At 42.9% G+C, this 18,991-nt stretch overlaps 2 protein-coding genes across 2 annotated transcripts; one reads left to right on the top strand and one right to left on the bottom strand.

Annotated features, from left to right (window-relative positions):
• The first annotated feature begins 220 nt into the window (after positions 1–220).
• On the top strand, positions 221–8,774 carry TCP1 (t-complex 1). The gene is made up of 12 exons (XM_084202399.1): positions 221–376; positions 1,968–2,053; positions 2,801–2,929; positions 3,297–3,394; positions 3,717–3,827; positions 4,527–4,708; positions 5,305–5,431; positions 5,765–5,940; positions 6,731–6,854; positions 7,638–7,830; positions 8,147–8,310; positions 8,557–8,774. Exons 1-12 carry the CDS (start codon positions 304–306, stop codon positions 8,771–8,773), a joined length of 1,680 nt encoding a protein of 559 aa, XP_084058525.1. The 5' UTR covers positions 221–303; the 3' UTR covers position 8,774.
• A 347-nt stretch (positions 8,775–9,121) lies between these two features.
• ACAT2 (acetyl-CoA acetyltransferase 2) lies at positions 9,122–17,926 on the bottom strand. The gene is made up of 9 exons (XM_084202400.1): positions 17,760–17,926; positions 17,537–17,671; positions 16,228–16,409; positions 14,972–15,089; positions 14,046–14,189; positions 12,875–12,997; positions 12,030–12,184; positions 9,840–9,950; positions 9,122–9,293 (listed from the first exon to the last, which is right to left on the bottom strand). The coding sequence occupies exons 1-9, from the start codon at positions 17,806–17,808 to the stop codon at positions 9,126–9,128; spliced, it is 1,185 nt and encodes a 394-aa protein (XP_084058526.1). The 5' UTR covers positions 17,809–17,926; the 3' UTR covers positions 9,122–9,125.
• Between the last annotated feature and the right edge of the window lie 1,065 nt (positions 17,927–18,991).

Here is an 18,991-nt window from a genome sequence, read left to right on the forward strand (position 1 = left end):
GCCTGCGCGCTCAGGCCCGCGACACCTTCTAGAAGCTCGTGGAAGCGCCCCGGCCGCGCCCCGTCTCGCGGCGTCTTTGTTCAGCGGCGCCCGCCAATCGCAGCTCGAGGCCGGGCGGCACCGCTTCCCGGGATTGGGCAGGCTCGGGATGCGGTCCCGCCCCCCGCGGGGCGTGCCCCGCCCCACCGCCCCCTCGCGCAGCGGGGCGCGTTCCCAGCGTGCCTCGCGCCGACCCGGCCATCCCGCCTCTCCGCGCCCTCCCGTCCCTTCCCTGTGCGTGTGGCGCCGCGCCCGGGCGGGAAGATGTCGACGATGGAGGGGCCCCTGGCCGTGTTCGGCGAGCGGACCAGCGGTGACACGGTCCGCACGCAAAACGGTAACGGCGGCGCGCCCCGGCGAGGGCCGGGGGAGCGGGGAGGGGAAGGGAGGGGCAGCAGGGAGCGAACATGGCGCGGCTATGGTTACCGCTGCCATGTGCTCACCCGCCCCGGCCTGCCCGGGAATTGCCGCTCTTCTGGAGAGATTCCTTCCATCCCGGGCCGCTGCTGCCTGCAGGGAAGGAGTAAAGGGAGGATGGAGGAAGGGAGGGAGGCGGGCGGAAGAGAAGCGCACGCCATCCCGCGCCGCTTCCAGGAGTGTGAGTGGCGCCGCGACCCTGCGTCCCCCTCCCTCCGTGTCCCTCTCCCTCCATCCCTTGGTAGCAGCGAACACTGGGCCAGGGCGGCTGCTGCTGCTGCTGCACGGAGGTCGCTCTGCCCTGTCCCGACCGCATAGGGCCTGAGCCTGCAAGGCCTGCGGGGAATTCTGCAGGGGAAGGGGCAGCTGGGAAAGTCCCCGCTACCCAGCGCAGGGAATAACCTGCTTCGGAAAGTGGGGACTGCCCACTTCTGTAACTGTGTAACTGTGCTTCTCAAACACGTTACCCATTGCTCAGGATTGAACCCCGATCCTGGGCCTGGGGAATGCTGCAAATTCCGAGACCGATCTCAGATTCTGAGTAGACAAAAGACAAAGGAAGAAGTCAAAGCTTACTTCCCGATCAAACTGAGATTCTTTCCTGTAGCTCTTATGGTACTTTACGCAACTACTGAAAATTTTCGAGCCTTGTTTTAATTCACGAGTGAGATTCCACGTGATAATGGCACCTTTGGTACAACGTTATTTCTTCCAGAAAGCTGACATTAATCATTGTAAGCAAAATAAACTGTGTTGTTTGAAGTTACCTGTTGTCTGAGTTATAACTGTTCCCATTTAACTACCACTTTTTCAATTTCTAGATTAAGTGGCTATGCTTGTGGGATAGAGAAAAACTTGCCATGGTCTGAAGGAAAAGGTTGATTGTATCTTTTTCCTATATGAAGATGGCAGAACAACCTTTAAATGAGTCAGTGTTTTAGAGGCTTTATGTTGTTTTAGTAGTGACTCAGAAGTCACTTTTCGGTGACTTAGTTGCAGAAGTAAATGTTTTGTTTCAGTCACAGGCCTGATAAGGACCAAAACATGTTTTACTGATTGATGTGTGGTGATGCCGTTGTTCTCTGTCTGCCCAGAACTGAGGACTAAGTGAGAGTGAAGTCTTGTAGCATAGCTTGCTGCAGCCAAAAGCAGCAGTGCTACCAACCCCTCCTAATCTAACACCACCGCTCCTCTGATCAGTCCTGTCCTCCATCTTACCAAGACAGCAGAGAAACCATTCTTTTTCTGGTCAGTCGGCTTAGCTAACTAAACCAGCCAGGAGGGAAGAGTGACGTTTGGTGCAGATTGTATTTTTTTAGTAGCAGCAAGCCTAGCAAAGTAAGGTAAAGCTTCAGGTTAGATAGGCTGAAATGTAATGCTAGATTAGATCGCTTGTTGTCAAATTCCTGATCTGTTGGTTCTTGGCACTGTTTCTTACGAACAGTTCCTGATAATCATCCTAAAGCTGGGAAGATAAAACTTTTTTTTATTTACTTTTTTCATGTATTCAGTTACTGCTGCATCTGCTATTGCCAATATTGTGAAGAGTTCTCTTGGGCCAGTTGGTCTGGATAAGATGTTGGTGGATGATATTGGGGTAAGTAATGTTACTTTAGCAAGTGTCAGAAGGGCTTGTATTCCTGTGTGAAAGTGCTTCCACTTAGTGTGCTTCGTAGGCCTAATGTGCATGTGCCTGTTTTATCCTGAGAGGGGTAGGAGAACTGTGGTAAAATTGAGTATTGTGTAGTGTGTGTTACATCATTTTAATTTCATCTGTTGTGGTGGTAATGTATTTGTTACAGTTATTTAATTTCTGTAGGTAAGTCCTTGTAACCACTTGAAATATGGATCAGATTGCAAGAAGTGAATTTCACCATTTAAGTCAGGTTTAACAGGTGCTTTCACTTGTATCCTGGTATCCACATAAGGAGAAATAACAAAAAAAATCAAGTAATTCATAATCAACTGTTAAGCAGTATTTTGTATTTTAAAATACTTCAAGCAATTGAAGAAAGTTTGTCATTTTCCAGCTGATGTAATAAAATACTGTTTTGGAGGGAAGTCATTGCATGACTGCTTATCCAGTATTTGCAAAACGTTTGATGAGTTTCTGTACCATAAAGGCTTTTCTGATCAAAAGAAAGGGCAGATCCTGCACTGGTAACATTTCTGTTGCTGGAATGGGACTCCATGTTAAAAGAAGCAGGAAAGTTTTGTTATAAATAGTTGTTTTCTGGGCAATTGCAAAGACTAATTAATTTCTTTCTGTATGAACATTATGAAACACAACAGTGAAGTGTAATAGAAATATACCTCATATGCACATTTGATTTCTGAAAATTAGGACGTGACCATTACTAATGATGGTGCAACCATTCTGAAACTGCTGGAAGTGGAACATCCTGCTGCAAAAGTCCTTTGTGAGCTGGCAGACCTGCAGGACAAAGAAGTTGGTGATGGGACCACCTCAGTGGTATGTAGCAAGTTTTACAGGCAGATAAATCAAAAGTCAATGTTCAGATTTGGTGTTTTCCATAGATGCTAGTTTCCATATGCAAAGTAGTGCTCCAGAAGGGAATTAGCTCGCTTCTGTTTCATTATTATTTTTCCTATTTTGAAGGAAAATCATAGTCATGGTCATAGAGGCTGAATTTAGGTTTTTAATTTTTAACAGCTGCAAGAACTGAAGTATGAACAAGGATACTGAGTGTTGAAAACTTGCCTGAGACTTTAGATACCTTGATGGGGGTTGGAATTAGGTAGCTCTCACATCAGAAACTGGTTTTAGTTCTGCATTGCTTATGTGGAATGCATTTATTTCGTGTTTGTATTTCAAACAGGTAATTATTGCTGCAGAACTTCTCAAAAATGCAGATGAGCTGGTGAAGCAGAAAATTCATCCTACCTCCATTATCGGTGGATACAGACTTGCCTGCAAGTAAGAAACTGATATAGATGAATTTCAGCATTTTGTGACTGCATTAATACAGACTTTTTGGAGCCAAGTGGAATATGGTGGTTTGTTGCAGGGGTGATGGGGTTTTGATTGGTTTGGGTTGGATTTTCTTGTGGGTTTTGTTTTTTTAAAATTGTATTTCTGTAATAATGTAAAGGAATGACAGCCAGGTTACTGTCCTTGCAGAGCAATTGATTTTATCCTTTTGTCTTTTGAGGTAGCATTTAGAAGAGCTGACAACATGTAAGTTTTTGTCTTTTTATGGGGGTGGTTCTTTACTAGTGTATTTGCCTTTATTTTACAGGGAAGCTGTTCGCTACATCAATGAAAATCTTGTTATTAACACAGATGAGTTGGGCAGGGAGTGCCTAATTAATGCTGCTAAAACATCAATGTCCTCGAAAATCATAGGAGTGTATCCTTTAAATTGATCAAGTGAGTGCAGTGGGAGTGGTTGATTAGGGAGCTTCAGTAGGTAGGCTGGAATATCCTTGGCAGCAGCTTTTATGAATATGACACAGTATTGAAGCTGTTGTGTTTATAACAGGCATTTTATAGGTATTGTGACCTGGCATAGGAAAGCTATTGTGACCTGGCATAGGAAAGCGTGTTGAAACTCTTCCCAATTTGATAGCTTCCACATCTTCCACATCATGATAGCTTTTAAAGGGTATTGTTTCCTAACAATTGCTTTGCTTGTTAGGGAGACGAGATAAAGAGTTGTGTGACTAGAAGAATGTGTTACAGAAGTACCTGGGAGTGAATCAGAGGAAAGAAAGTTAAATTTTACTCCATGAGCACAGAAAAACCTGCATTTTTAGCTTTAGTGCATAGGATGCGTATTTTTCTTTAGCAACAAAAGGTACGTAAAATGCAGGTTTCATACTAGTCTGTCATAATTTCCTACCAGTGTTTCAGCTTTTAGAATTACTCTTCCCTTTAATACAATGGTAAGGGGAGCTAGCACTTGTATGCCTTTCTGAAGCTCTTTTTTGAAAACTTAGTTTTGGCACTATCATTTATTTTTGTTCATGGTTTGTTTTGCTTATTTTTTTTTTCCCTTTAAGCATAATACTAGTTTCTTTCTTCAGTTTTAACCTTAACAGCCTCTCAGTGATAGTGATTTCTTTGCTAACATGGTGGTGGATGCTGCACTTGCAGTTAAATACACAGACCAGAAGGGTCAGGCTCGGTACCCCATCAACTCGGTCAATGTTCTGAAGGCCCATGGCCGCAGCCAGAAGGAGAGCATTCTGGTCAACGGTTACGCTCTCAACTGCGTGGTGGGCTCTCAGGGTAAGAACAGCCTGGGTTCCAGATGTCCTCCATCTCACCTCAGTCCTCTCCGTCTTTCTGCATCGCTCTCCTTACTGGCTGGGTTCATTGCAAGTCATGTGGGTTTTCAGTTCCAAAACAATTAAACAGGAACGCAAAATACTGCGCTTCACCAGTGTTTCTTAGACTAGAGCCTGCCAGCAAGCAGTGATTCACAAGGTGTTGGTGAGTTGTTGTAGTTTCCCTAGATCAGTGTCAGCAAAGTAGCATTGTGGTCTGGTGGAACTTAAGCGCTTCCCTTGTGGGGAGCCACTGCCAGGTTTGTGGGGAACTGTTCATTTAGCAGAGCTGTGCTGTGCCTAGGTGACTTTTACAGGATGTGAGACCAGTAGGTCAGACTGTCATGGTCATTCACATTTTGGGAACAGGGTATGTAAAAAGGTAACACAGGAAAGTCTCGATTGGCATTTTTCTGCAGTAGGGCTGAACTGAAGATGTAGAAGCAAACAGTAGGAATCTGAAATGGAAAAGTAATGCTAATTTTAATCTCTAATGCTGACTTGATGTTCTGTTAAATCGATTTGACAAAATCCTTCTTGCTTATTTTTCCTCATCAGGTATGACCAAGAGAATAGTTAATGCAAAGATTGCATGCCTTGACTTCAGCCTGCAGAAAGCAAAAATGAAGCTTGGTGTTCAGGTTGTTATCTCAGACCCTGAGAAGCTGGACCAGATAAGGCAGAGGTGTGTGGAAGCTTGAATAACTGAGGCAGTGGGGTTTCACAGGCTTGATTTGGTCTCTTCAGTTGAGGTGGCTCAATCTAATTTTCGCTAAGTGCAAGAGGTAAAAAATGTTTTGAATATTAACATTTCCCACCAATACCAAATAGTAACGGAAGAAGCCTTCACTTCTGGAGGCAGAACTAGTATTAAGTCAGTTTTCAAGAAATGCAAGTGTGTTTGTGCAGTGGTCCATTCTTGCAGAGCTCTGCATTTAAGGTATCAGGAAGTTGGCTGTCAAGATGTGATGGTATATTTTTTAATACCTTCTTATAACTTTGACATTAATCTTTGCAGAGAGTCAGACATTACCAAAGAAAGAATCCAGAAGATTCTGGCCACTGGTGCCAATGTGATTCTCACCACTGGAGGAATTGATGATATGTGTCTGAAATACTTTGTTGATGCTGGAGCTATGGCAGTACGAAGAGTTGTAAAAAAAGACCTTAAGCGGATTGCTAAAGCATCAGGAGGTATGTTTGTGTAAGAATAACTGGTTTATAAATTTATTCTTCAAAGTAGAAGCTGTTGTTAAGGTATTTCTTAACTCATTTTTAAAATACAACTTCTTAACATTCAAGGTCAGGATGAGTAAAGCTGAGCCACTTCTTTTTAGCTTTACTGTTGCTTTTAAGTGACCTGTGTCAAAGTAGTAGTAGTGTAAGACTTGATTGTTGAAGATTTACAGTGGGAGGAGAAGAAGCTACCTGGCACTGTGAAGACTGGCCCCTTATGGAAATAGGAGCCATAATCTGTGTTTATTTAGAAGTCTTTATTATGCATGTGTTCATAAGCCTCTGTTTAGACAGTTAAGCACGTTGTTTAGATAGTTCAAGACAAATAAAGAACTCCTAAATCACTAAATCATACTTTAAAAAAAATCTGGTCCTCTACATATTTTTATCTGTCAGTTCTTAAATTTGGAAGAAAACCTTTTCATTGTGGTAAAGCATGGAAACTTGTACTGGCTGTGAAAAAGGAAGTGCTGTAAAAGTTGAACAAAGGAGCAGTTTATCAGTTAGATAAATACTGAATTGCTGCCTAGAAGTGTTGTTTAAGAAAAATCTATTCAATACAGCTTTTATTTCTGCTTTTCTTTCTGTACACCTATTCTGGGAAGTGGGCAAAGGATAATGTGCAGGAATTGAATGTTAACTTCACTTTTTTGTTTGTTTGTTAAAGCAACCATATGTTCAACCCTTGCAAATCTTGAAGGGTGCAGGAATTGAATGTTAACTTCACTTTTTTGTTTGTTTGTTAAAGCAACCATATGTTCAACCCTTGCAAACCTTGAAGGTGAGGAGAGTTTTGAGGCATTAATGCTGGGACAGGCAGAGGAAGTGATTCAAGAGAGAATCTGTGATGATGAGCTGATTTTAATCAAGAAGTAAGGATCCTTTTAAAAATACTCAGTTTTGTATATGTTCTCTACTAAGTTTGAGATAAAAGTGCATTTATTTACTTCATGCTATCTGAGTGGTTGGAGTAGTTATACACATGAGAAAATAATCATACAGAAATCCAGTGCAAATTAGAGGTGAAAGTATCAGTATTCAGTCTCTTTTGCTGGAGCTGGATACATTTTGTGAACTACAGTATATGAGACAATCAAATTGCTAGGCAGTTTTTACTTCAATTTTTGTTAATAAATGTTCCTAAACTGGCTTCCCTTTAGAGATGGTAAAGGGAAATAGGTACCATCTGAGTAATTTCATCTGAATAAAGAGGTGTGAGCTAAATCTTTCCATTTGCAGTAAAAGACAGTGTTCACTTGTGCTCCTGTCACTGCTGTCTGGTACATACTTTGGATAATAACTTTTCCATTGCTTCGGTATCCCTTCTGGTTCCTGTGGTGTCATTTGAGCGTGAATGACACACTCTGCCCATGGCACTTGTGTGTCAGTCTACATGTGACAGCCTTTTCTGTAACATTGGCAGTCATTAACTTATTAACATCTTGTCATCTCACTTTGACAGGTAACTTTCTTTAAAAGACTAAAATTCAAACTAGATGCATGCGTGTTAGAAATTAAAATGGTGATTAAGTTACAATGTATGTATCCTGCAAGGGGACATAACAATGTTAAGATTTTCTTTTAAATGTTGAAATAATGAGGCTCAACTGAGGTTCCATCCAACACAGCTGACTTCCGATTCCTTTTCTTCATAGTACAAAGGCTCGTACTTCAGCATCAATTATCTTGAGAGGAGCCAATGACTTCATGTGTGATGAAATGGAGCGATCTATACATGATGCTCTCTGTGTTGTCAAAAGGGTTTTGGAATCCAAGTCTGTTGTCCCAGGTGGTGGTGCTGTAGAGGCAGCACTTTCAATATATCTTGAAAATTATGCAACCAGCATGGTAAGTCTTGCACAAAGCAGCAATGGTGTGTATGTGTTAGACTTGCACCATGAATCTCCAAGTGTTTATTTTCATCTACTAGACGTCATTTCTGTGGTTCATGAAAACATAGCCATCTCGCAGAATCTAACATGGTTCTTTAAAATGGAGGATATTAGTTAATTCTTTCTCTCGTAATTAGATTCTGTGGTTTTTTTGACCCAAACACAGGTTTTGCATGTGAAAACCCCTACCTATTAGTGCTGTTCTTGATTGTGGCTGTATATTTTCCTCTCTTGATGTAGTATCGCTTTAAAAACTTTTTTCTTCTTTCTAGGGATCACGTGAACAACTTGCAATAGCAGAATTTGCAAGATCCCTCTTAGTAATTCCAAATACATTGGCAGTAAATGCTGCCCAGGATGCCACAGATCTTGTTGCAAAGTTGAGAGCATTCCACAATGAGGCTCAAGTTAACCCAGATCGCAAAAATCTGAAATGGCAAGTATCTGTCTGGTAGAAGTGATGTGGATTGGTGACCTAGATGGAAATTGTTCTCCCAGTTTACTGAACCAGGATTTGCATAGTTAAAAAAAAAAACAAAACGTATGTTATCAGTGAACTCCTTTGCCCCTGCCCTTCAGTCGTGTGTCTGTATGCTATAATGAAGCAGTAGCTACCCAGCATACCCCCAGCTGTATTTCTGCTGTTTCTCCCTCTCCATCTGACAGCATTCCTTCTTTTCAGGATTGGTCTTGACTTGATCAATGGAAAACCTCGTGATAACAAGCAAGCTGGTGTCTTTGAACCAACCATGGTCAAAACTAAGAGCCTCAAGTTTGCAACAGAAGCTGCAATTACTATTCTTCGAATTGATGATCTTATTAAACTGCACCCTGAAACTAAAGAAGAGAGAGGAGGGTGCTATGAGGATGCAGTTCAGTCTGGAGCACTTGAAGAATAACTTAGGCTTTATTTATGTTTGTTTCACTTACACTTCCCACTCTTATAACTAAAATGTTAATAAAACAAGTGGTTGAATGTTGCTGCTATTTTCTTGTGAACAAACTTAATTTTTGAAAGCAAGCTTGGTCCTTGCAGTGGGAATTTAGGCTCTAGAGTGTGTTAACAACTAGTATGCCTGCAGTAACCACTGACCTTTGTCAAGTCAGTGCTTGAGTGTCAAAAAGTAATGGTGTAAGCTTACTTATATTTAGGCAAAACAAAAAATGTGAGCTGTTAAAATGTTATTAGAAGTTTATTAGTAAAATGTTTCAAAGCTAGTTCACACTAGCTGTTCATTCATTCTCTCACATTTATCTCTCAATGCACATGGCTATTCCCATTCCTCCTCCTATACAGAGAGCAGCAACACCTCGTTTTCCACCAGTTCGTTCCAGTGCATACAGGAGAGTTACAAGGATGCGACAACCAGAGGCGCCTAGAGGGTGGCCAAGAGCAATAGCTCCACCTTGTATATTGATCTAAAAGGAAAAAAAACCAAGAAAGTCAAGAACATTTAACTGTCTCTGCTGAGTTTCAACATAAATGATTTCACTGGGATCTAGCCCTTAATTATTTGTGAGCTTGAAACCCCAAACCTCACTTCATGGAAGAAATTGCATATGAGTGCAACAGCTGGTAATAACCAGTATTTCTTCTGCAAGGGTGCAATCTTCACTCTGAAGAGGTGAATTTAGGGAGGAGAGAATAACAGTCATGCTTTTTGCCATCACTGAAATAATACTTGAGGCAGCAATTTCAAATTCTGAATTAAGTATGTTTGGGCAGGTGCCTAGATTTACATAAAAATCCACTGCAACAACACTGGAAGTTGTTCAGCTGGGAAACTCTGCTAGCAAAGCCAGCGGACAGAGCAGTGTGAGGAAATGCCTGCTGGGGCTCCCACCCTATTTGCTTACACCAAAGGGATTGCAAGAGAGCTGTGCTCATCTTTACAATCCACATGCACAGAATGGGACAAGTTTGAATTACAGGAGGTAAGCTAATGCCAGCCTACAAATCATTACCTTTTCAGGATTTACTTTCAGTTCTTTTGCTATTGCAACAGATAGTGACGCAAAGGCTTCATTAATTTCAAACAAGTCAACTTGTTCCAGAGTCCAGCCAGCTTTGTCAATCTGAGAAAAAAAATGCAAATAAGACCTTATCTTTTAGCTCTTCCTTAGCACCAGAGGAAGCTTTTCATAAGATGTAAATTGCGTGGTTTGGAGCTTTAGAAAAGTTGAAGGAAAACAATTTTTTATAGCCAGTGTTGATGACAGAATTATTGAAGACTACAGGCTTCAGTGTCAGACAAGTCAGTACAATGAGCTGTAATAATGCTGGCTGCTCATAAAAATCTTTGACTTATTTTACACATAGTAGCAGTTGTGGTGCAATTGTGAGAATCAAACTCTACCTGGTGCCCTTACTACAACAAGCACTGCATTCAGAAGCAGGCTTTAAGAGATTAAAAGCAATGTTTTTAGGACATAGTCTGACTCCATTAGGGAGACTTTTACACAGGAAATAGGGCAGTGTCAACCATTAGTGATCAGTGCCAGATCTGATTTGTCCAGTCTCTCCTGCCTTTACATTGAAAGCTGGCACTTTTAAGTTTTCACAGGTGACTATTTTTGAAGATGGTTTGGCTCATGTTTTCACTTGAGAAACTTGTGATGCAAGTGCCTACTCTGGTACAGGCAGAGGCATGTTTCACATGTGTACATTTTTACTTCCACTCACTTTGTTTCTAACAGCAATACTTTATCAGCAGAATCATCACTATTGATGTTTCACAACCTAGGCTGGCCAGACTGGTGCACCTCTGAGGCTATAGTCAAGGAGGAGAGCCTTTTTCTATGGATAAAATAGACAGTATGGAGTATCCCATGCTTCTGGGGAAAGCTATGACTGTGTTATACATTAGGTGTTACAATGTTATTGTAACACCTAATGTATAACACAGTCATTCTCTTACTATAAAGAGCTACTCTAAAATTCTGAAGTGATAAACAATACATGGAGGGTCTGAACATTTGGTAACACACATTGCAAAATTTAATCACAGAATATGCTGAGTTGAAAGGGACCCATGAGGATCATGAAGTCCAGCTCTTAAATAAATGGCCCATAAAGGAAGGGATTGAAGCAACAACCTTGATGTTATTAGGACCATGCTCTATGAAGTAGTGTGCCCTTTTTCACAGTATGTATACAGTTATAGGTACAGCTTGTCTGCCCCACAGTTTATACTAAAGCTGTATTGTATATGCAGTTACTGCACCCTTCATTTAAAAGAACAGTTTGAGATCTGGTAAGAAAAAGCTTTAGCATTATAGTTCTGATTTTCTTGTCAAAAGCCACAGAGCTTGGGTGAGTTCAGGTCAAACCTCCAAATCGCCAGGACATTTCAGAGGTGAACAAAATAAGGCCTCTACACAGTATTAAAAAAATTAAGAACATTAAATCTGTTTTTAGCTCTTTTCATGCTCACTTTCATAGCTAAGCTTTAACAAATAATCAGCTGGGGCTGCTGTGGGTTATGGATGTATTAGCAAGCAGCATGGTACCAGCAGGGCTGCTCACTGGGGCATTGAGAACCTTGTCCTGTGGACTGAACACTGAGCACACCAGTGGGTGCAGTAATTCCAAACCACGTTAGATGTGGTTTTGGAGGGCACCTTCCTGTTTCGTTTACGCCTGAAAGGAATTCAATTTGTAAGCTCCAAGCTTTTTGCAGGCCAAACTGAAACACAAAGGGCACCATCCCATTGGCTAATGCAGATGGCACTCAGTGGCCCTTCCCTCAGTGTTGTACTATTGCATATACATTCAGGCAATGATCTGAAAATTAACCTGGCCAGCATCAGAACCGTATCACTGAATCACGTTAGTTACACACATGCTTTTTTGATCTTTAGCCTCCTAGGTTATCTAGGTACCTTTCCACAAACCTGACTAGTTTATGCTCTGAAGTCCATTTATACACATACACATTTGGGTTTTCTTTTTCCAACAAGTAGGTGCTAGCCTAGTAGCACTAGGATTCCTAATTTTATATACTACACTATTTTGAGTCTGTTTTTCACATAGTTTACTTTTTTCCTAATAAGTTTTCTTTAGAACAGGGCAAAACCAAGACATGGCCAGAAAACAAAAAGCAATTAAAACCAAGAGTTTTAGCATCATGGATACATAGGTAAGTGATTACTTACAGCTTTCCTTATTGCTGAAATGGGTCCTACTCCCATAATAGATGGATCTATACCTGTCTGAGCCCAAGATACAATCCGAGCCAAAGGCATAAGACCTCTCCTAGCAGCTTCTGATTTCTTCATTAGAAGAACAGCTGCAGCTCCATCATTTAAACCTGTGGAATAATAAACAACTTGTATGTATTTGTTGGACTTTATGGCTTTTACTGCATCACTTTCTCCTGCTTGCATAAAATCACAATCTAGACAAAACAAAAATCACAAATAATTTACTGGTTTAGGTCGGTACTGCTCATACCAGCCAAGTCTGTTCTCTGCCACAAACACTTGAAACTATATTGCTGTAAATGTGACACATTTGTGATTCTATTTGGAAAGCAACAGGTAGAAGAATCAAAGTAAAATCTGAAAAATAAGTACATCAGACTTGTTAGGCAGGCTTTGGAAGGAGCAGCATAAATACACAGGAAGATGTTTAAAAGCTGCTTGTGGCAGTCCCACGGGAGTAATATTTTCAAACATGAATGGTTAAGTTTTCCACTGTCCAAACCTGCAGCGTCAGAAACCCTTAGACAGTTTTAAAAGGAAATATTCCTTCCAGCCTATCAAATACTGCTGTTATTGCCCAAACTCTTGTATGGTTTCATAGAAAACAAGGAAACAAAGGACGACTCTAAAGAAACCCTCAACCACATCTAAAACGGAGTTCTATGTACGTTGTCAAACACATTGCCATTTCCTGCAAAGCAGTGAACACACAGCAGCCACACCCCTTGCAGAGACCCTGCCTTGAGCCACAAGCAGCTACTGTTCTTTTCCATGTCATTTAACCCAGATGGACCAACCTGAAGCATTAGCTGCTGTTACTGTCCCAGTCCCATCTGTCAGGAAACAGGGCTTTAACTTTGCCATAGTTTCCAGGTTGCTCCCAGGTCGAGGGTGTTCATCTATTTTAACTTCTATAGGACCTGCAAAACAGAGCATTATGCTCACAAGACTGTCTAATCACACAAACACATCTCAAACAGAAAGACAGCAAAAAAACCATATTGAGTGGGAATATACACCATATTCCTTTCAACCAACAAGGGATTCTTGCACTGGAGACAGCCGCCAACTCAGGGCAGTTTAACAACTGGCTGTAACCCTCCAGCTCCTTCTAGCAGGGCAGACAGCTCAGGTTTTCTAAGACAAACACTAGCAGCTAAAATACTGTCTAGTTGTGCAAAAGTCAGTATTGTTCTTGCTTTTCCTAACCCAACACCTTCTCTTTCAGCAGAAGGCTATATTTCAAATGCTACTTCTGGTAATCTTGTTACAAAGAATAGTCAAGTGTCATTGAATATCATCATCTAAACTGGTATCATGAAATAGTTTGTAGCCAGCCTAATGCAGGACTTTTTCTGCAGCGTCTGTTCAATGGCATTGTTGAAAACTGATTTTTGATTTCTTTTTGGAAAATTCAGTTTTTGCATCTACCTCACAAGGAGCTGGGGAATTCCCCTGCTCAAGAAACAGGCCTTGGCTCAACCATTGTAATAGGTCTGTCTATATCCCTCACAAATCTAAAGAGAAACATACCCATCATATGTAACCTGACTACATAATTAACTAGTAACCCTAAATATTGTCACTCTGTATTTTACTAGGTGAGCAAGGTTAGCCAGATCAATATGACTGTTTTAAGTTTGGTGCAGCAGGAGTCTTTAGAAAATGAAAACCACTGATTTTGGTACCATATCTAAGCCTATGTTAAGTCAGTGCTTAGATCTCAGTTGTTATTCTATTTCCAAAAAACCACTATTACTATTTGCAGAAAGCTACACTGAGATACTCCACATTTGCACTGCTTCTCTCTTATTTAAAATATTACCACGGAAAGTTGAAAAAGAGAGCAACAGGTCAGATGCTTACAAAAAGGCTGTGTAAGTGGGAAACCATCCACTGATTATAGGAGCCATAGCGGAGAACAGATTTTTTCCTTAAAATCAGCTCTCACTATCCATTCACACCCACCTTTTTTAGAAGGCACAAGAACGGGAACAATTTCTTTTGTAAAATAGCCAGCTTTCTGTGCTGCCTCTGCCCTGTTTTGTGACTGTACAGCAAGTTGGTCTTGTTCCCCTCTGCTGACTTGCCACTTCTTGGCCACATTTTCAGCTGAAACGAGAACAAAATGCAAACCGCCATCAGGAAATGCCAAAATTTTAAATTGCAAAATTGTAAGCACAAATGTAGTCATTAATGTTTGCTGTAGCAAGCAGCTGAGTTTGTTGAACCGTTTTCATTCTGATTTCCTCATTTTGTTTACTCAAGATTTTCTACTATATTTTCACTTGAGGGTGAAAATTTCCATGTGGAATCTCCTTCCAGGTGATATTATCAAATTAAATACAAATGCAAACAAACTTTTGTAGTTTATTGCTTCTCTGAAGTACTATGCTCAGATCTCTCTACAGGAACTCTCCAAAGCCACTTCAGGAAAGGGAACCACTCTGCAGTCACTCTGTTTCATAAGCAGGGTCTGGAAAAGCAGCTGGCTGACCATCCCAAGCAGGGTGCAATAACCTGAAGCTGCAGAAGCATGCATATCCACAGGACACTTTATGCAACTCCCCCCACTGTAAATCTGTGCTGCTGAATGCTCCAGTTACATACAGGAATTATTTTATTTATATTTTTTCTGAAATTAAATTTCTCAGATGTAGAAGAGATGCAGAGAGATTAGCTCAGAACAAAGAAAAACCCAAAGAAGCAGCTTTACAAACAAAACAGAAAATGCCTTCAATGCCTTTCAATACTATGTATTTCTTTCTTTTTCATGACTACAACATAAGGAAAGCTTGAAACACGTTATTTCTAACTTCAGATTTCTGAAATTTCCAGTCAGTGAATTCTTTTGGTTGACCATTTCATTTTATGGACTGTCATCACTTACTTACCTGTTATGCCCATGTGATACTGATAAAAAGCATCTGTAAGGCCATCAAGGATTATAGTGTCCTGCAAGGAAGCCTCTCCCATTTTGACCCCAGCTCGCATGTGAATGACGTGAGGAGCCTGCAAAAGCATATTTTGAGAGGAGTGAGATGTTTACATCTCCAGTACACAATTCAGACAGACCACTGCAGTGACAGACCCCTGCCTGGTGGCTGGAGGTACCCATCCCAAACCCTGGCAGTCTCTCCAGTTGCCCACTCTGCCCATCCCTCCAGAGGCTGCCAGCTGGCATGCCATTTGGCCCGTGCATTCCCCTGGGAGCAGACCACCACACTGCAAGTGTTGTTTCCTCTCCACAGACCAAATCTATCATTACTGGGGCCACATGGCTGTAGCTCTCCCATCATACTAGCCCGCTCTAGGTAGCTCCCAATTGCACTCTGCTGTCAGGGAATGTTAACATCACTTTCAGCACAGGCAGCTGAGCCCTGGCAGAAGAGGTCATCCATTTCTTGGGAATCAGATCACAAGCTCAGACCCATTCTCGAATACAGCCTTGGGATGAACATCTTGAAATAAAACTGCTTTGCTTTCTTTCCAAGCTCTAATTTCTTGGCAAACAATAACATTTTCAGTTATTCCTTCTCTGGGCTTCTTGCAATACAAAAATCCTGTCTATTATGATATGTCACAGGAAAATCTGTAGGGGGCTAGAAGATAAGAAAATAGAGATAGTGTAGAAAGTAATCATAGCCCTAAGGAGTTGCAGCTGGACTAATTAGCAAAGATTAGGAACAGGCCTGACTTTAACAGGCCACAGCTGTGACCAGTGAGAAGAAGAGTGCTATAAAAGAGAGGGTTGGCTGGTTGAGAAGAGAACTGGAGTCAGTTGGTTACTTTGTGAAGAAAGAGTCAGGGCTCTGAGGAGCTGTCCATGAGAAAACACCAAGAAGGTATGAAACTTTTGCAATAAGGCACAACAGCATGGAACCCCTGCAATGAGACGACAACAAAAATAATTCACTACAATAGGGCTAGATGGAAATAAAAATGGAATTTTAAATGCAGTGTGTGTTTGTAGGGCACCTTTTCAGTAGCTACAGTATGAAGTCCTTTTTTAAAAGAAGTGTGCTACTGTTGCACATGTAAACTTGCTGTCAATCTGCCTCCAGGTGCTAGCCTGGACACCCAGGGCTTCAACATGGGGCTTTCTGCTCCCAGCATGTCAGCACAAGGTGAGTCTAACCCTCTGCTTTACCTTGCTCATACTCTCCATGCCCCCTGCGACCACGATGCTGGAGTCTCCCATCAGTATGGACTGAGCAGCCAGACACACAGCCTTCAGGCCCGACCCACAGATCATCTGGCAGCTCCAGGCGGGCACGGAGTACGGGATTCCCGCAGCCACGCTGGCCTGCCGCACAGGGTTCTGGCCAGCACCTGTGGGGACAGCATTCTGCTCTTAAAAACACAAAGGTCTGCCTTGTCACTGTTCAAAATACCCTGATTCCACAAAAATTTAGAGCTGGCTCCTACTTTTAGCTGCTGGGTAGAGAAGTGCCCAGCACTTAAACAGATAACCTCTATCATTTATATTGATCAATAAATACCTGCTACTGATAGTTTTATATCTACAGCTCTGCTTTTGATGCTAGGTCAGAGGAAACACTACTTCAGATTAGCCCTAGCCTGTTGTATGTGTAGGATGAGAATTCATTTAAATTGTTACTTTCTGAAGAGTCTCTTTTTGACATCTTCTGTACATCACCAGCAGTTAATTTTCCTGAAAGTTCATATGGAAACCAAAAGCACAACTATGCACAGATGGACCTGAAAGCTTCCAGTCTTTGTTGTGATCTTGATGGAGATAATAGGAGCACTATATTAAAAAAAAAAAAAAAGTCTTCATCTGCATCTCCCGAGGCCAAAGCTCTTTGAACACAAAGAAAAGGACAAGGAGAGCACATAATTCAGCAAACTGAAAATACAGAGGAATCTGAATCATCCTTAAGACAAAAAGATATATTTCCTTCCTCCACGTTTAAAGTACAAAGCTGCCTATGTTTCTACTGATTAAACATTACACTGGAAAAAGCAGGAACAAGTTCAAAACAAACAATTACCTGCCAGTTACATTTTCATTAAATCAAAATATTTGTCTCCAAACAAGTTGCATCACAAGATCTTGCAGGTCAATCCTGCAGATAAACACAAATGCAGGCCTAGCTCTTAAAATCTCAGTTATCATTACTTAGGATGTTAAATTTAGCAGCTGAGATGATCAAGGTGAGAAGGATGCTGTAACAAGGAAAAGAAACTGACATTCACACATACACAACTTCAGGGATTGAAAAAACCCCCGCACTATCCTCCAGAACATCCTTTCCAAAACCCCATCCTTTCGGTCACCCGGAGCGTATGGAGAAGCAGCCACGATGCCTCTCAAGTCCTTTGTTAAGGAGCCGCGTAGCCAATAACGCCCTGGAAGGCGAAACCGGAGCCGTTCCCACGGGACAGCCCCGAAGGGATGCTGCCTGGGGCGGAGCGGTGCCGCCGCCGGCCCGTACCTGCGGTGAGCACCTGCCCCAGGATCACCTCCGACACCTCCTCGGGGGCCAGCCCGGCCCGGCGCAGCACCTCCCGGATGGCGGCGGCGCCCAGCTCGTGCGCGGGGAGCGACGACAGCCCGCCGTTGAAGGAGCCTGGCGGGGGGACACAGAGGGAGAGCTCAGCACCCGGACACCCGCCCGGCCCCGCCGGCAGCATCCGCCACCCGCCGCCGCCTCTCACCCACGGCGGTCCTGGCGGCCGACACGAAAACGACGGGATCCGCGCTCATGGCGGCGGCGGCAGCGGCGTGGGCGCGGAGCGGAGCGGCGAGAGCCCGAGCGGAGCGGTGGCCGCGGCCGGAGCGAAAGCGGAGTCGGCGCCGGTCCCGCCCCTCGCCCGTCCGCCGGGCGGGGCGGCAGGACGGAGCCGGGCAGGGGATTCGCCGCCGGACACCTGAGGACAGCGCGGGGGCCGGGCGGGCGGTGGCGTGGTCGGTCCGCCCCCTGGGGCGATCGATGGGGCGGCCTTGGCCGGTTCCTTGCCAGCCCCCTCCCTTCCCTCCCCTTCCCTCCCTTCACAGGAGAGAGGAGCCGCTCCGCCCGGCACGCCGGGGCTGCCGGGGTCGGGCACTTCCCCGTGCCCCCCGCTCGCACACCCGGTGCCTGCGCAGCGCCGGCTGCCAGCTCCGTCTGGATTATTTATTTACAAGTGCTCCCTTGTCGTATTGTGGCTTTAAGGACAGTTTGTTTATTTCATGACGGCATTTCTTAGGATCTGCGTGAGCAGGGAGAATGATAATTTGAATAAAACTATACAAAACTGCCTATCGCTGGTTTGATCTGCACAGCAACTGATGCGCAGAGATTACCAACACCCTTTAAATATTTTAATATCAAAATTTATAATTTAACATATTAATATTTTAATATTTTCTTAAGTTCAGAATAAGCCTGTCATAAGTATTATATTTATATTATTTATATTTATATTTATATTTATATTTATATTTATATTTATATTTATATTTATATTTATATTTATATTTATATTTATATTTATATTTATATTTATATTGGCAGTGCTCCGCCGCTGGCCCAGAAGCTGTTCCTGCCTGACCTGAGGAAAGAGGCAAGCACGGGGCTGTTCCCAGGCTGTTCCGTGGGAAGCGATGCTGCAAGGGGAAAGGCGAGGTAGCCTGGAAGGACACGGCGCTGGCCGCAGGAGCTCCTGGTTTGCCAGGGAGCTGGAAGGAGAGGAGGCGGCTGCAGCAGTGGCCGCAGCCCACAGCCGTAAGGGCAGGCAGGAATGTTTCCCTGCGGGGAAATTGAGGTGGGAAGCCTAGAGATGTGAGGTGGGAAGCAATAATATTAAGATATCTGGAGGAAGAAGGGATAGAATAACGGGAGGAACCAAGAAAGTCAAAGTAACAACAGTTACAACTAACAACAGTTACAACTAACAACAGTTAAAAA

This window comes from Fringilla coelebs, assembly GCF_963513975.1.
Source record: "Fringilla coelebs genome assembly, chromosome: 3".
NCBI classification, from domain to species: domain Eukaryota; kingdom Metazoa; phylum Chordata; class Aves; order Passeriformes; family Fringillidae; genus Fringilla; species Fringilla coelebs.

What these genes read in the sequence shown, in the direction of transcription:
- TCP1 (XM_084202399.1), top strand. Translation starts at nt 304, where the DNA reads ATGTCGACGATGGAGGGGCCCCTGGCCGTGTTCGGCGAGCGGACCAGC. An exon ending in GATTGCTAAAGCATCAGGAG is followed by an intron (nt 5,941 to 6,730) that starts GTATGTTTGTGT and finishes TGTTTGTTAAAG; the next exon opens with CAACCATATGTTCAACCCTT. An exon ending in AAAATTATGCAACCAGCATG is followed by an intron (nt 7,831 to 8,146) that starts GTAAGTCTTGCA and finishes TCTTCTTTCTAG; the next exon opens with GGATCACGTGAACAACTTGC.
- ACAT2 (XM_084202400.1), bottom strand. Translation starts at nt 17,808, where the DNA reads ATGAGCGCGGATCCCGTCGTTTTCGTGTCGGCCGCCAGGACCGCCGTG. An exon ending in GCATGGAGAGTATGAGCAAG is followed by an intron (nt 15,090 to 16,227) that starts GTAAAGCAGAGG and finishes ATGCTTTTGCAG; the next exon opens with GCTCCTCACGTCATTCACAT. An exon ending in TTTCAGCAATAAGGAAAGCT is followed by an intron (nt 9,951 to 12,029) that starts GTAAGTAATCAC and finishes TTTTTTTCTCAG; the next exon opens with ATTGACAAAGCTGGCTGGAC.